General features: G+C 47.5%; 1 protein-coding gene across 1 annotated transcript in view; it reads left to right on the top strand.

Moving 5' to 3' along the window:
- The window catches only part of MEI1 (meiotic double-stranded break formation protein 1), a 56,317-nt gene that overhangs the window by 12,761 nt on the left and 27,480 nt on the right, over positions 1-16,076 (top strand). The window contains exons 7-17 of the mRNA XM_054016224.1: positions 1,152-1,282; positions 1,829-1,943; positions 3,169-3,285; positions 4,125-4,224; positions 6,854-6,988; positions 8,481-8,595; positions 10,347-10,438; positions 11,632-11,773; positions 13,204-13,315; positions 13,680-13,740; positions 15,599-15,696. Coding sequence (XP_053872199.1) covers positions 1,152-1,282; positions 1,829-1,943; positions 3,169-3,285; positions 4,125-4,224; positions 6,854-6,988; positions 8,481-8,595; positions 10,347-10,438; positions 11,632-11,773; positions 13,204-13,315; positions 13,680-13,740; positions 15,599-15,696 — 1,218 coding nt within the window. The remainder of the gene's footprint in view (positions 1-1,151; positions 1,283-1,828; positions 1,944-3,168; positions 3,286-4,124; positions 4,225-6,853; positions 6,989-8,480; positions 8,596-10,346; positions 10,439-11,631; positions 11,774-13,203; positions 13,316-13,679; positions 13,741-15,598; positions 15,697-16,076) is intronic.

Below are 16,076 nucleotides of genomic sequence, written 5' to 3'. Positions count from 1 at the left end.
TTCTGTCTCTTTCCGCCCCCTCCCCCGAGCGTGCCGCATCCTCACTCCTCCCCCTTCCTGCCGAGAGCCTTCTGCATGCTGCGAAACAGCTGATCGCGGCGGACGGGAGGCAAAGGGTTGGAGGGGGAGGAGCTGGTCGGCGGGGCCCACCGGTGGGTGGGAGGCACTGGGGGAGGAAGGTGGGGCTGATGGGGGGCTGCCAGTGGGTGCTCAGCACCACCATTTTTTCCCCTGTGGGTGCTCCAGCCCCGGAGCACCCACGGAGTCAACGCCTATGCTTTCTCTAAGCTTCTGGGTGATGCGGTCAGGACCATCGTTTTGCATAGAGCAGTGATGTCATGCAATACATAGGATGGCTTCGGCTTCACTCAGACAGCTTAAATGCACACCACACAGTGATCTCTCTCTTTACTGTAGAAGGGGAACAGTAGTCTGCTTGCTTTTCACATCCAGCAGTCAGCCATTTGTAACAGATGGCTCTTTTCAAAAGTTGACTCCAACAGCCCTGCTACATCACTTCTGAACTTACATTAGAGTGTCGCCTACAAAATCTTTTGTTTATGATTTGCATCAGTGCATGTAACAATGTGCACTGTATGTTTATAATGTGCTGCTTGAGGTAGGATCTTTAAACTTGTAGCAGTTACAGAAATGGGATTATTAAATGGGTAGGTGTGAGAGCAGGTCGGGAGAATGGATAGCAAGAGGTGTGAATGGTTGGCACTAGTAAGTACCTGGGGGAGAAACTGGTGGTTGAGTCCCTGGCTGGAAGCAGCAGAGAAGTGGCTGGTTTTGAGCTGTGCTTTAAAAAGGGTTTGGAGGTGAGGAATCTGAAAGGCAGAAGGAGTGGATCAGGTTGTGCCAGAAAGCTGGTGCAATGGCAGTTAAAGGATCCAGCAATAGAAGAGGGAACGGGGAATGGAGAGAATCAGAAATGGCAAAGAGGAGAATTGGGGATGGGGTGTGTGTGTGTAAAGCATTGATGGACAGTGGAGATACATGAGGGTATGGCCCTGAATGTAAGCAGAAGGGTTTTGTCAAGAATACAGCAGTGGGTAAGGAGTCAGTGACATGTTTCAGGACAGGATGTTGTGAAGCTCCCAATCCTCCCCACTTCCAGCTTGCTGCTTGTTCTTTCTCTCTCTTTGCAGGTTTGCTAAAGGAGCTGCTGAATTCTGACCATTTTGTATCAGTTATTATGAGCAATTCAAGAAGAGGGGCAGATTCTGAGAATACTGAGTTGTTGGAGGGAGAGAACCTACTGCCGCTAGTGCTCAAAAAGGTAATTGCTAAAGGGGTTACCACATCTCTCAACATGCCTTGTACAAGTGGCCAGTCAAATTATCCCTTACGTGAGGTGAGTTATAAATAGGAACAGTTATTTGCTGCACTGGTTCAAGTAGTCTCATATTATGACCCCCATACTGATCAATGTCAGATGCAGCCTAGGAAGGTGGAAATCCCCCATAATGCACCACTTGTTCAATAGTGCACCAGTAGTGAGTGGAATTTCTTCCTGATCCCAGCTTTGTTTAGCTTATACGCTGAAGCATGAGGATCGACATAGCTCTTGTAAGCATTAACCTGGCTAGTGTGATTACAAAGCTATTCTCAGTCATAGGCGTCTTTAATGTTTTTCTTAATCTTGCTAAGTTACTTGCCCTGATATTTATCTTGCCATAGCAAGTTACGCTAGGGAATTATATGTTGCTTAAAGAGATTTCTTTTTGCCTGTTTTAAATTGGTCTTTTTCAAGCTCCCTCTAAGGAATTCTTTCCTAATCAAGTCTGTGGTTTTGAAATTTTTCTTCATTTTTGTTTCCACACAGCTGTTGCTGTCCAGAGATGAGATGCTACAGGTGGCAAGTGTTCAATGTATGACTGCTGTGCTTGTGCATTCTCCTATCAAATATGCTCCTGCCTTCATTCATGCAGACATCCCAGGTGAAGAAATACAATAATACCTTGTAGTTCTACAGTGTCTTTCCCTCTGGGGGTACCTTAACACTGTACAGTTTATGCACATAGGTTATCGGCCTCAATCCATGTAATGCATCCACCTCTGGGGTAGTCACAACAGCCATTCTGCATCAACAAAACCCACCAACAGTATTATAGGAAGAGAAGTGAAAAATAAGCTCCTAGTTGAAATTGTAGGGGGAGTTTTATGTAGACAGAATGTAATGTCCTAAGTTGGAATTTGGGCAGGTCATCAAGTTTAAGACTCCTCTTGCAAAAAGTGTCAATGAGGATACTTATTATCCGTAATTGGTGTAAAGACAGCACTTCCAAATGCATAGCACTTCTAGGAGGCATTGGTCCAGTAGCGATTCAGAGCATAGACCATCCTTTACCAAATTACTAATTACTTCCTGCAGCATTTGAATTTTCCTTTGAAATCTCCCATCCAAGAATTAACCTGGCCTAACCCTGCGTAGATTATGCGTTCTCATGGCATGCTTAACTGCAGAACCCAAACAAGCCAACTTCTAGCCTGAATTAACCCTATATCATCCCCTGACTTCAGTGGGGTTGCATAGGATGTAATTCAGCTCAGACTTTGGCCCAGGATGCCAACCCAGGAAGATGTTAAATTTTCATTTCCCCTCCGCAGAGGAATTAATCACTTTGGTTTTGTGCATCCCCTACTTTGGATGTGTAAGAGTTTGAGAGGCGGGGTCACAGCTGCTGTGACAAAGCTGGCTTTATAGCCCTTAAATCATGTCAAAATCTATAGCCATATTTCAGCTGCTTGCTAGCTATGTACTGGAAGGAGAGCAGCCCACTTGCCTTCAGGACCCTCCTGCTCTTTAGTCACTTTATTTTCAGGATGATGTATCCATCATTTTCCTCTGCGTTCTCCCTATCTTCTTTAAGAGACCTATTCCACAGTAATCCTCGCTTTGGCTGAGCAAAGCTGGAATCCCTTTTTCCTTCAGGACTCATCAGTGCTCCTGGACACCATCCAGAGGTAGTGGGTGGTTGTCTCCTCTTCCCTAGGGACTATTATTGAGTGTTACTGTTAAATTAGTATGGCAGTAGGGTGGAAACAAGAAGACATTGCTCCCAGTTAAAGCCTCTGTTGTTCTCCCTGGCCCCCTAGGGGCAGTTGTGCCATGCATGGTGGAGATGCTGTTTTACTAGGATGGTTGTATTTGTTTGTTTGCAGAATTCCTGTTTGAGTGTCTCTTCTGCACCAGTGAAATTCTCCTCTGGTCGGTTTATTGCTGCCTGCTGCTCCTAACTGAGGAGCGGCTTTTCTTTTCCAAGTGTCACACAGTCTATGGTAGGTCCCAGTCCTTCCTAGCCTGTCAAAATTGCTTGAGTAATATCACGTGGACACTGAGGATGTAGCTGGGATTTCAGAGCCTTTTACTGCAAGGTCACTGGTCCCGGATTGGTAGTAACTGAAAATTATTCCCATATGATGTTTGTCTGGAGACTTCCATGACATGGGTTTATGGTGCCTGAATCCAGTTCCTGGTGGGCACGTGTCCACATTACAGAAGCCACCAGCACTGTTGACATTAACTGGCTTCTTGCTGGCAGTCTCTACAAAGAGGCCAAGGACATAGGAAGACAGAAACTGAATTCACCATTAGGGTGTGTCTATATTTGAACTGGGAACATCATTCCTGGCTTGTGTAGACGTACCCACCCTAGCTCTGTTCAAGTCAGTACCTAAAAACAGCAGTGTGTCTGCGCTGGTGTAGGCGGTGGCTTGGGATAGCCACCTGAGTGTGTACCCAGAGGAGTGGGTGGGATTGTACTTGGGGTAGATACCTCAAGCAGCCGTCTGGGCCACCACAGCCGCACTGCTGTTTTTAGGTGTTAGCTCAAGCAGAGCTAGTGCAGGTATGTCTGCGTGAGCTGGGAATCGTACCTTCCAGCTCAAATGTAGATGTGCCTTTACAAGTGGAAGCTGAGGCATGTTGGCAGGGAGCAGAGTATATGGGGAAGTTTTTGCTGCCGCTGCCTATGCCCTGCCAATGTCAGCAGATCCTCCAACCCTTGTCACCCTTTGAAAATTCATCTCCCACCCCCATCGTAACTCTTCTTGGGTTTTTGGTGTGTGTGTGTTAAAATCTCCCTGATGACATCTTGTGAACGCATGCCCCTCTGCAGGCATCGAGTCCGTGGTGAGGAGCCTGAAAGGGATCCTGCAGCTGAATAATGTGGAGCTGCACAAGCAGGGACTTTTGCTGTTCACTGAAATACTGAAACGGTAAGGGACCTCCTGCTCGCTCACACATCACTGAGTTGGAGGACATTGCGAAGGCAAGGGAGAGCACCTGTTCACCAAAGACGGGCCTGAGGGCAAGTTTCAGATAAAACTGACTCATCCACATCTCATGCACCACTTACCAAACAACTGTCCCTCAGTAGCTCCCTTGGCAGTGTCAGCAGAGAACTGAGGGACTGAGTGAACTGTCCTCCCAGCCTTGGGAAGGACACTTCCAGGGTAGGACAGAGGCACATTGGTGGGGAAGAGGACGGGGGAGCCAGGGGATTGTGTCAGCGTATGTGAGCAGCTCTACATTGCCTGTGCTGCTCTATGGCTAAACTGAGAGCACAGCCTCCAGGGCTTTCAGTCCAACACCTGTCACCTGGGTTAAATTTTACAAAGAAAAGAAACACTAGGCTGAGATATTAATTCGTTTCCCATCACTCTTCTTTTCTGCAAAATAGGAGAATTCATGTACAGGGCCAGCTCCAGGCACCAGTGAAGGAAGCAGGTGCTTGGGGTGGCCAATGGAAAGGGGCAGCGGGTCCAGGTCTTCGGCAGCAATTTGGCGGCGGGTCCCTCAGTCCCTCTCTTCCTCTTTGAGCTGCTGCCGAAGTGCCGCCAAATAGGAAGAGAGGAAGCGAAGGACCTGCCGCCGAATTGCCGCAGAAGAATGAAGTGCCGCCGATCAGCTTTATCTTTTTTTTTTTTTTTCCGTTTTGCCGCTTGGGGTGGCAAAAAAGCTGGAGCTGGCCCTGTTCATGTAGTGTCTGGTTTTAATCCCCCACCCCCCCTTATTTCTTTGCCTCTCTTTCACCCCAGTATCTCATCCTTTTTTTTTTTTTGCTCAGTTCCCCAAGCTGAATTTCTGTGACATGATATTACAGTCATTTCTGTACCAATAACAAAAAATGTGATGCTGTTGGCACAGGATGGTGCTGGCAGTGCAGGATCCGTCAGAAGGAGAGAAACCAGGATATGGGAAGAGAAAAGTTCTTGTTCACAGTACACATCTCTGCATTAATCATTGCAAATGGAAGAGAGGATAATATCTTGCTAAACTAATGGCATTTTTAGTATGTGTTCTTGTTTGCTATGCTTTGAAGTACAGTGTTTCAGATTATCTATTTTGTGCTGGGGAAAGGGATCCCATCAATGATCCTCTAATTTTTTCCCCTTCTACTTGCTCTCTAACTGAGGGTTGCTGCATTGCAGTAACACCTCCTCTCCCCCACACCACCATAGTCACTGGCTAAAGGGTGGCTGAACACAGGAATCCATCCCTTAGGAATCCAGTCACTTTTTGAAAGAGTCAGGTGGTCTGGGGTAGCTCAGCGCACTCCATCTGCAGGAGAGTCAGCAGAGGAGGAGCAGTGGGCATAGTTTGGGACCCAAACAGAGATGCTGCCATTTAGACCTTTCCTCCAAGGCAAGGTTACATCATAAAGTGCCCTACTGCAGTGACGTTTGTGCCCCCAGTAAGTAGGGAAGCGTTTCTCAAGGATTAGTGTTTCAAACAAGAAAGTAAAGTTAATTAACAAAATAAGAAAGTAAATAAAAGAAGGTGGGGTTTGATGCATGGAGACCAACCTTTCCAACAGCATTCTCCTCACCCTGTCTCCCAAGCAGCTGTTCCAGTTTTTCTTTCAGCTCTTACCTCAAGCCTCTGGGCATGGGGTGGGGGTGGGGTGCTGAGCTGGAGTTAATCCTTTCTTCACTGAGTGACCAAATACTGCTTCTGCACCCAGTCATGCTTACTCCTGGCCTTTCCCCATTGGTAAAGGTCCCTGAGGGATGAACGCTGTGGCACTGAAGACTCTAGTGTATTCTGCAATGAGAAGGTCAGGTAACCAAAGCTCTCATTTTCCAAGAACCAGAACCTTTTCTGAGGCTTAAAAAGTGGATGTATCCAGTCAGTGGAGTTCTCCCCGTGCCTCTGCAATCCAGCTGCTGGACCTGCTGGTCAGAGGCTAGAGATGATTTTTTTAAAAAATTAAATATATTGGTCAATGTGGTGCTCTTATTTAAAAGATTACTTTTCAAGTTCATGGCAGCATCCATGCTTCCTGGCCCCATTCAGCATTAGAAGTGCCACAGTACTGCAAGAGAAGCTCTTTTCATGGCATTTCCAGCCTCTCTGGAAGCAGGGTATTTGTTTCCTTATTTAGAAATGTCTATGTTCAGGTAGGCATTCAGGTACCAGAGTGTTGAGCATGGTGTGAAATCCTAGGTAGGTGAGTTCTTTCTCTTGTAGGGAGGCTGTTTGTCCTGAAGTTTTCAGACCAATGTTTGCTGATCCAATCAGTTAACCATCCACACACTTAGGTTTTTCTCCAAACCTTTTGACATTTGCCTGTCATGAATGGTGCTGGGATCCAGCCATAACAGACTCATAGACAGCATGAATGTTTTGCTTGGAGACTACATGAAATCCATGGAGAGTCACTATCTTAGTACAAAGCTAGGACTTTGCTGTGTGACGTCTGGTAGCATGGCCTAAAGCTGCAAGACTTAGCGTCTTTTGGGGAATAAGGACAGAACACTGAGATGGTCTTATTTTTCAGACTCTCTTTTCAAGCAGGGGTGGTCACAAAGCTTTACTCATTTGCTCTTTGTTTCCCCTTCTCAGGCAGCCAGTGGAAATCAAGTTATTCTCAAATCTAGCCATGTGTAAAGATGCCATTGGTGTTCTTGTGGAGGCAGTAAAATGTCCGGTGCTGGAGGTAGCAGCAGAGGCTGTGAAAGCTGTGGCAGCTATTCTGAGGTAAGCAGGAAAGGGTCTGATAGGCTTCTTTCAGGAGAGATGTATTTTGGATGTGACACATCTGTTTTATCTATATTGGCCTCTTCACATCTACTCCTGTCTGTCCAAATCCATCACAGTTGTGTAACCCTTATGACAGGCCGAGTTGATAGCAGCAAGGGCCAGGTTCAGTATACAGGGGTCCCCTCCCAACAACGTAATGCAAAACCAGCTCGAGCCCCCACCCAGTGACCTGGGAAAATCTTACACACACCCTGGGCACCTCAAAGAGGCAGTTTCCCTCTCGCAAGCACAGAGTCTCGGTGTAGCAGAAATTTTTTAATAACATGAGGTAAGTGACATCAGCATTATATTGGGAAAACACCACAACTAGGGTTCATAGACCAAACCATGAGCAAAGATCCACCCCAGGAAATTGGGCCGTGTTCTTTCCCTTTGGTTCTTAAGTCCAGCAACCCAAAAATCACCCAAAGTCCCAAAAGTCCAACAACCCAAAAGTCTCGGGCGCAGGGTGTTAAGGGGCACCTTACGTGGTCCGAGGCCAACTGCCCCGCCTCTCCATGAGGTTCTGCTGCAGCCTTCACCGTAAGCCGCTCCAGCAATCCTGTGAACTGCTCTGCTCTGCCAGCTGCTCTGCTCCACTCCACCAGCCCTACCGTGAGCCGCTCCAACTGTCCCACAAACTGCTCCGCTCTGCCAGCCACTTAGCAATATATCTTCACCCCCCCCACTAGTTAACACAGCATTCAGTGATTTCAGCTCTTAGTAATTTTAGTTCTTTAGTGATTTCAGCTTGTAGTAGGAGAGCCCCAGTGCTAGTGCACTATTGGCCCAAAGTGAATTCAGCTCAGTAACCTGTAACTAGACTCTTAATGGAATCAAAATTAGATCTGAAATTCAACAGTGGAAGCAGTGCTATTGGTGTTTCAGGCCCTCAAATGGCACCCACACCACCAGATACAAATACTTGTCCCCAGCCTCCCTCAATTCACTGGGTTTTGGAACCCATGTCCCTTGTCTAGTGAGTGCTACTTAGTTGATGGCAAGTCCCTCTGTCATAAAATAGTTCCACTGGCCTAGATTCACATTGTCAGGGTAACAACACTTTATTCTTCCTACCCCAATATCAGAGAAACTGGGGATCCCACAGCAGCCAAAGTGACCATTTGAGCTGCTGTGGGCTCATGCTAGGCGGGGTGGGTGTGCCTATGCAAACAAAATCAGCCCCGAAGTTCTTTTCCACACTCGCCACAATTCACCACCAGATGTCAGGGTAGAGCTCATCCTGACTCTGCTTACAGTTGCTTTCAGCCCAGTTACAGATTGAAGGCAGGAGCGAGTTGGTGAACGTGTGCTGCTGTCAGTCAAGTCTTCCTTCATGCTGACCGTGCTACGACATGTTATCTTCTAGGGAGTTCTGTCTCCAATGAGGAAAGTTCAGAGGCTTCTTCCAACTCCCAGCTGCTGTCGTTCTTTCTCCCTGTCTCCACAGGAAGGACCACTTGAGCTGCCCCCCAGTGCAGTATGTAGAGTTGCAGAAACTGATTGAGACTATGCTGAAGCGGTGCGCTGACCTCTCACTGCCACCCATTATCAGGAGGCCCGCAGTAAGTCAAGGAGGAGCATGCTGCTTCTCAGCAGGCCTTGCGGATGATGGCCTTTGTATGTAGCTGGGCATATGGATTCCGCATACACTCACAATTCCCCCTTCTTCCATGGGTGGTGGGTAGCCCTCAGGGATCCCCTCAGTTTCCCTTTATTCCTCCTCCTCTGGAAAGGCCTTCGTTCCTCTCTAGTTGAGGAAGGCTGGGTTTGGATCCCTCTGGAGGCCATTCTTGCTTCTGCCAGATCAATGGAAATGTGGGGAGGTTTGCTAAGAAGTGATGCAAGACATTCCTTCCCTCAGGGCTGAGTTTGCTCCTGCCATGTGTCCTCAGCTCCAAGAGCGTTCAAGCTCCCCATGTTCAGGCTCCTTCACAGCATGCTTCCTGTGTTCATGTTTATTACCAGTGATGTTTCTCACTCTGCCTTAAACTCAGAGGGTCACATTTCATGGGCTGTGACCCCCCCTCTCACCAAGAGAGCTGCCAGCAATCATTTGGATTGCATATCCGATCCTCTTCTCATGAAGGGGAATTGGGCAAAGATCCAGAGGTGTATCTGAGGAGGAGGAGTGATAACAGGTGGCTGAACACAAGCACAAAGGTTAAGAACCCCTGTTTTAGATCTATATGCACGTGTGTTTATGTCACAGATGTGTCTGTAATAGAAGAAGCACCTGGCTAATGTAGGGTTGTGCAGGTAGCTGCTGAATTTTCTCTAAAAGAATTGTGTATGGTCTGAATCATGTAGCATCTGTTGTTTTTGTTTTATCTGATGGGGGACTATGAAGTTGTTTCATGCTGCTTGGTTAGACCTTAGATGTCAGTCTATTTGCTTTTTCTTAGCTCCACTAGCACTAGTGAATCTCTAATAGAGGGGAACTGGGCTGTGGAAAAGAAACCAGGTGTTGACTTTTTTTGACTCAGGGAAAGCAGAAAATGGTTATTATAAGGTGGAAGTTGTTTCAGATCAGATGGGAAAGTGGCTCATGGACACGCAGTTTTCAGACTGCTAAGGCACCAATCTGTAACTGTTCTTAAATGTGGTCCAGTCGGAGAGAATTCAGAGAGGAACAACTCAGATGATTAAGGGGCTGGTGGGTTTGACTTATGAGGAAAGATTAAAAGAGCCATGTATGTCCTTCCTCACCCAAATGACTAGCACCCTGGTCTTACAACTGAGGAGATGCAGGCAGACTCCTGTGCTCCCATGAAGCCACATTGAAGTCATGGGACTCTGTGGGAGCTGGTGTCTGCATATTCAGTCAGCTGCAGGATTGGGGTGTAAGGAGGGATATAACAATCTACAAGCAACTTGAATGATGTAAATACTGCAGAGGAGGAATTGTTCAGGGTTGTCCGAGAGGTGAGATGAAACTGAGTTAAGAGAAAATTAAAGCTGAATAGTCTGCCCAGAGAGGTGGTAGAAGCCTCATTACTTGAGCCATTTAAAACTAGACCAGCTAGACCCATGGCAATATATTGCATTGTCCGGTGGGCAAGGTATTATCTAACAGACCTTTTCGGTCTCTAATCTCAATGAGGGAAGTGCAGATGGGTAATAACATTGAACAGAAAGGAACCCATCTGTGGATGAAATGAGTTTGGCTCCAGGTTTTGTCCCACACCCCACCCCTGGTTGGTTAGATGATTTTAGGGGAGAGCGTTAATTTGTTTCACATATAAACACAAGCTCTTGGGGACATGTCCCTGCTTCTGTCCTTTAACGGGGTGATCTTCTCTTCTCAATCTCTCAGAGTCACCTGGGGCACAGCACTCAGAACAAAGCGGTTTTGCGACAGGGGCAGTTCCTGCTCAGCACTGTGGAAGGCTTCAGAAATGCTTGTAGGTGAGGAGATAAGGGGATTTCTGTTGGTTCTGGCTCTGTCTAATCAATTGGTGAGTGAATTCTCCCCTCCCACACACACACACCCTGTGCCCAGCTAACATTCCTTACAGTCTCTCTTCAGCGTGATGTGAAAGTACAGTATATGCTCTGTCAGCTCAACTTGTGGAAGGGCTGCTCTTTGGTGAGTCTGCCAGCTGTTAGCCAGATGCTAGAGCAGACCAAACTACTTAGAGGAATCCTTTAAGCCACTAGAGTGGATGTATCCAGTCAGTGGAGATCTCCCCTTGCCTCTGCGATCCAGCTGCTGGACCTGCTGGCCAGAGGCCAGAGATGATTTTTTAAAATGAAATGTATTGGTCAATGTGGTGCTCTTGAAACTGGAGATGTAAGTTGTCTGTTTAGCCACATAACCTGTAAACTGCAGGAAGTTGCAAAGTAGAGTCCCCCTCATGGTGACTGCCCAGATCTGGAGGGACTCACTTCTAAGAGTGAGAGAAGAATCTCCAGCTGCCTATTTAATCCTTGGTGGCTTCACTGAGATGCCAAAAGAAGGGGGACCCAGTACCAGTTTTGATGGTTTTGTGATGCACACCTGTCCCATTAGAAACTTGCCTGAGACCCACTAGCTCATTCCATATAGACCCCTGAACAGCTGTTGGAAAATAACAACTTCTGGTCACTATCCAAATTTGGTGGCTAAACTTGAACTACTGGAAGATTGTATTCCGTTTCCAGTCCCCTTGTTTTAGTCTGTGCTGAAACAATGTCTTGGTACGGTATTAGGGGGCGCTGTGATTCTATAATACTGTCTTGGATTGCGATGCAAAACTGGGTTCATGGCCACTCATGATCATTAAATACCCTATGGCATTTTTATAAAATTTGAGGCGTTAGCCCCAGTGTTCAGGCCAACTCCAAACTGGCTAAGTACATTTAACCAAATGATATTGTCTCCTCGCCCTGCAGCAGGAATTCCATGTAATTCTTTTCCCTCCTGTGATACTATTGTGTAGTGTCACTGGCTCAAAATGGCTGTCAGGTTTCACTCGAGACAGCTCATTTCACTGTCTGATCCGTGCACATACAGCGTATGACGTGCTCTGGGGTCCGTCAGGTTCTAGAGATGTAACATACTGTAGGTTCTGCAGAGAGCAGGAGAGTGCATTCTCTGATGTCCATGTGTATGTTTCTAGGTTAGCTGTGGAATGTCAAAGCGACCCCTTGGCTCAGGAAAACGTTTTCACTGCTCCCAGCTCGGAGAGCGAGAATACTCTGAGCAGCTTCTCTGAGTTTCTGCTGAGGATTTGCGACAGCCTTTGCATCCCCATAGTCCTGGTAGGGTTAGTTCAGAACTCACGCTGTCCCTCAGGCATAAGGGACACCCAAGCAGTAGAGATGCTTATGGGAGATTGTTGAGAAGAATTTGTGTGAGAGAGGAGAATTAGGGATAAACCAGTGCATCAAGTGTAGTTGTGGCTATATTCTGTCTCACGCTGGGCAATCCTCAAATTATTTGGCTTATGAGAAACGAAAGCAAGAAGCCTAGAGGTAGAGTGTACGAACTCAAAGCCCTGCCTGCGTTCCATAGAGAGGACAGCAAATGTCTCCAGACCACAAAGTCTCTGAAATAGCATCCCACCAAAATGATATAATCAATGACAGGTTTTGCCACTGCTGGAGGTGATGTATGTATGAACCACTCTCCCTCTTCTCCTCTCTCAAGGCCTGCCACTGACCTGGCAAGCAACAGAACTTGCAAGTTCCTTTTCATATAAGCTTATGCAGTATATTGATTAACCTGTGGAACTTGCAGCCACACGACATTATTGAAGTGCATAGCTCCCTGAAGCAAAGAATAAAGGTTAAAAAAAGGAGCAGACGCACATAACTTTGTACTGTGTTTCTTACAAATCTATCACTACACTCTTTACAGACGTAGGGCCATAATGAGCAAAGCACTTCAGTGCTTACGTCTGTCTCTATTCAGCAAAGCACTTAAGCACATGCTTAAGTCCCATTGATATCAAAGCACACGCTTAAGTGCTTTGGTGCACTGGGTCCTCAGTAGCTGAACAGGAATACCATTTACTGTGATTTTGTGTAGAATAAAAATGACAGTATCAGTCTTATGCTTCAGGGCAGAAGCTGATTAACAACTGCAACCAGGAAGAATTTTTATCCTTGGTGTAGAATCTTGCAGTTAGGAACAATTGTTCAGAGAGGGAAGTTGTTAAATCTGCCTCTGAAACACCTGGCATAGGCCACCATCTGAGGCAGGATACTTGCTGTCAGCAGTCTTGTTGGAACAAGGGCTGTTTGACTTCAGTCACATTTGCCTGGCTTTGTAACTGTGAGACTCACTGGAAGATCACTGATTCCTCCTGTGTGTGCTTGCATGTTTCTCACCACAAAGGCATACGCGCTGACTCCATGGTGCTCTGGGGCTGGAGCACCCACGGAAAAAAATTAGTGGGTGCTCAACACCCAACAATCACAGCTGTTTGGCCGGCCCTGCTGATCAGCTGTTTGGCGGCTGGCAAGAGGTGCTCAGAGGAGGGGGTGGAGTGAGGGTGGGAAGAGGCAGAGTGAGGGTGGGGCCTTAGGGGAAGGGGTAGAGCAAGGGTGGGGCACTGGAGGGGGGGGCCGAGTGGGGGTGGTACCTCAGGGTGGAGCAGGAGTGGAACACCCACCCAGAAAAATGAAAGTCAGTGCCTGTGCACAAAGGGATACGGCATTTGCTTGCTGACCATTTCCTCTCCCCACAGAAGCACTCAGAAAGGACTTCCAGCCCAGCTCTGATGGAGGTTTTCATATCCTCCCTCAACACCCTGTTCACTGTTGTGCCGAGCATGCATGAGAAATTCTCTAGGAAGCTGGGTATGCAGAACTCTGACATTGTAATTCACTGTGCTTCTTTACACAGTGAATAATCTGATTAACCTGGGGAACTTGCTGCTGCTGGATATGATTGAAGCAAAGAGCTTAGCAAGATTTCACATAGAGCCATTTATTTGAGTAAGACTAGCATCTGCACTTATGTTAACTAGGATAAAACCCAGGGTTAAAAACAAGATCTGCTGGGTGCTGGAAGGAGTTTACCCTATAGCATAGCACTTCAGCTAGGTCCGTTATGGGAACTTTGTACTTTGAAAAGCCAGGGATGGTTGTTTGTTACATGAGGTCCTGCATTCTGTGCTCTCATGCTGTATTTATCTTCCTTCCTGCTCTGCCTTCTCTCTAGCATCCTCTTCTTTCATCCGACTGGCCCTGGAGCTGAAGGCCAAATTCTGCACTGGACAAAGGTACTGTCCTCTATATTGAAACTAAACCAAGAGTTTCCATTTGAGAAAAGAGGAAATGTCCTAGTCTTGCAGCAGAATTAAATGCGAATGGATCTGAAATACCCTCTGCTCAGTTGGGCCAGCACCATTTCCCTTCATTTGTTGAAAGACCTAAATCGTAATTGAAAAGGAAAAAATTAGATGGATGGAGGTGGGATGAGAAACTGATGGTGTAAGGGAAAAGTGAACTCCAAATTTTGCCAGAACTGTTTTAAAAGATCCCCAGTAAGGAACATGGTATGCAGGTTCAGTAGAATGGTGCTGCTGTGATGGAGTGATGACACTGGATGCCATGGAGAGGAGATGTTACAGCAGGTTCCATCTCATTGGTGCTCTGGCATTTCAGGAACAGAACATATCATCTGTATAAATACTGGTGCAGAGATTAGAAGGGATGGGAAGGGTAAGAACGCTAACAAAATACATTATGCTGGCTCATTTCTAGCAGAGCTTGGAAGCTTATGGATAGAGCCCCACGTACATAGACGACACCTAAAGGGATGTGTGGGGTCAAGTGCCTCCCTCCCCCCATATTTCTGTTTGGCCTGCCGGGGCATGGGGAAGGAGAGGGGCTCCCTACTCCCACTGCACTTGCCCCCTGCACGCTTAGCCCCTGTCCCTAGCAGCCAGGCCCAGGTGGGGAGCAGAACAGGTGGGACCAACCGCTACTCTGGCAGCGCAGCGGCGGCTGCCTGAGAGAGAGCCTGGCTTGGGTGACAGTCCTCCCCACTCCTTCTGCTCCTTGCCTGGGCCCAGCTGCCAGGGACAGGGGCCGAGTGAGCTGGAAACATGCTGAGGAGGAGGAGGGACTCTGGCTCACTCAGTCCCTGTCCCCGGCAGCCGGCTCAGGTGGGGAGCAGAGGGGAGGGGCAGGGCAGGCCACGACCCCACCAGGCTCTCTCTCAGGCAGCCGCTGCGCTGCACAGAGTCGGCAACCCAGAGTGGCCAGCTTCAACCAGCATGAGAAGTGGCTCTCTCCTGTCCCCCGCCCCAGCCCAGCTGCCAGGGAGAGCGGGCGAATGTTGTGGGGAAGTAGAGTGGAAGAAGGACAGAGCCCCCGCCAGGTAACTCTAGTGGGGGAGAGCGTAGCGGCCCCGGGCTGGGCACCGGCAGTCACTGAACAGAGGAGACATATGGGGCGGTCATGTGTCCTCCCCTTTAGATTGTGTCATCCCCCCCCAGATTTGCAGGGTTCTGCTTATGGAGCACTTGCTAATAGTTTGCAGTAAGCAGGCTAGTTGCATGGTATTGGCTCTCCTTGTATCCAGCTGCTACATCTCATTACAAGAGCAGTTAAAAATACATTTGCTGTGATCCTAGTATCGCTTGTCCACATGAGCAGGTGTGATAGTTAAAACGGGGATGTTTTGTGATTGCGATTGGGCAGGGAGGTGGTCTGCGACTGGGAATAGATGGGCAGGCTGCCCAGGAGACACTGGGCTATAATGTGATGGTCCTGTTCTATAGGGGTCTCTGTGAAAAGTCCTCACAGCCAGGGAGGGAAATGTCTGGGATTGTGTTCTTCTCACTCTTTTAGGTAATTTTTTTGCCACTCTTCAGCGTTAACCCCTGGAACATAACTGCTCTGATAGCTCTTCACTGCTGTTTGCTATTCATCCCAAAATGTCTGAGGTGCTCCTGAGTCTCCTGGAGCCCCAAGCTCTGGGTATCATGTCTTGACAAGGGAGATGTTGTGTGTAGTTAGTTGTTTCCCCTTAGGCTGATGCTCTCCTGTCAAATAAACACGAAGAATCCTGAGCCTGGAGAGGATGCATCAGCCTAGATCTCCATTCTCATATCTTTTTGTTCTCCCTTCAAGTAACCCTGCTTTGAATCAAGCCTGTTCCAGCTTCCTCTACACCATGTGCCTCAGCCTTCATTCAGCTGCAGAGAAGATGGAGGACTCTTCCCAGCAGGGCAAGTTTGATGAAGGAGACAATTTAATCTGGTTCAGATTGGGTGGACCCAGTCTGCCCCTGATTTAAAGGTTTTTCAGCTGGTTTAGCTTGTCTGCCAGGGAGGCAAATCGGGCTTTTCTAAACATATTTACTCCATACTCAAAACCAAGCCTTGAGCCATTAAAAATTCATCCCTGTTTCAGCAATCTCTGTGGCTTGACTGCATGGGAAATTTACTGGCATAACATTGCTGGTATAATTATACCATGATATGCCATGTCGGCGCCAGGATATTAGAGATACTGTGATAGTTATGCTGATATAACTCTCAGTGAGGACCCCATTCTCCTGGAATAAGAGTGCTTTTTCCCTATTTAGTTGCACCGATAATTTCAAGCC

The sequence above is a fragment of the Malaclemys terrapin genome, chromosome 1 (genome assembly GCF_027887155.1).
Source record: "Malaclemys terrapin pileata isolate rMalTer1 chromosome 1, rMalTer1.hap1, whole genome shotgun sequence".
NCBI classification, from domain to species: Eukaryota; Metazoa; Chordata; order Testudines; family Emydidae; genus Malaclemys; species Malaclemys terrapin.
This window is presented reverse-complemented; position numbering and strand designations above follow the sequence as displayed.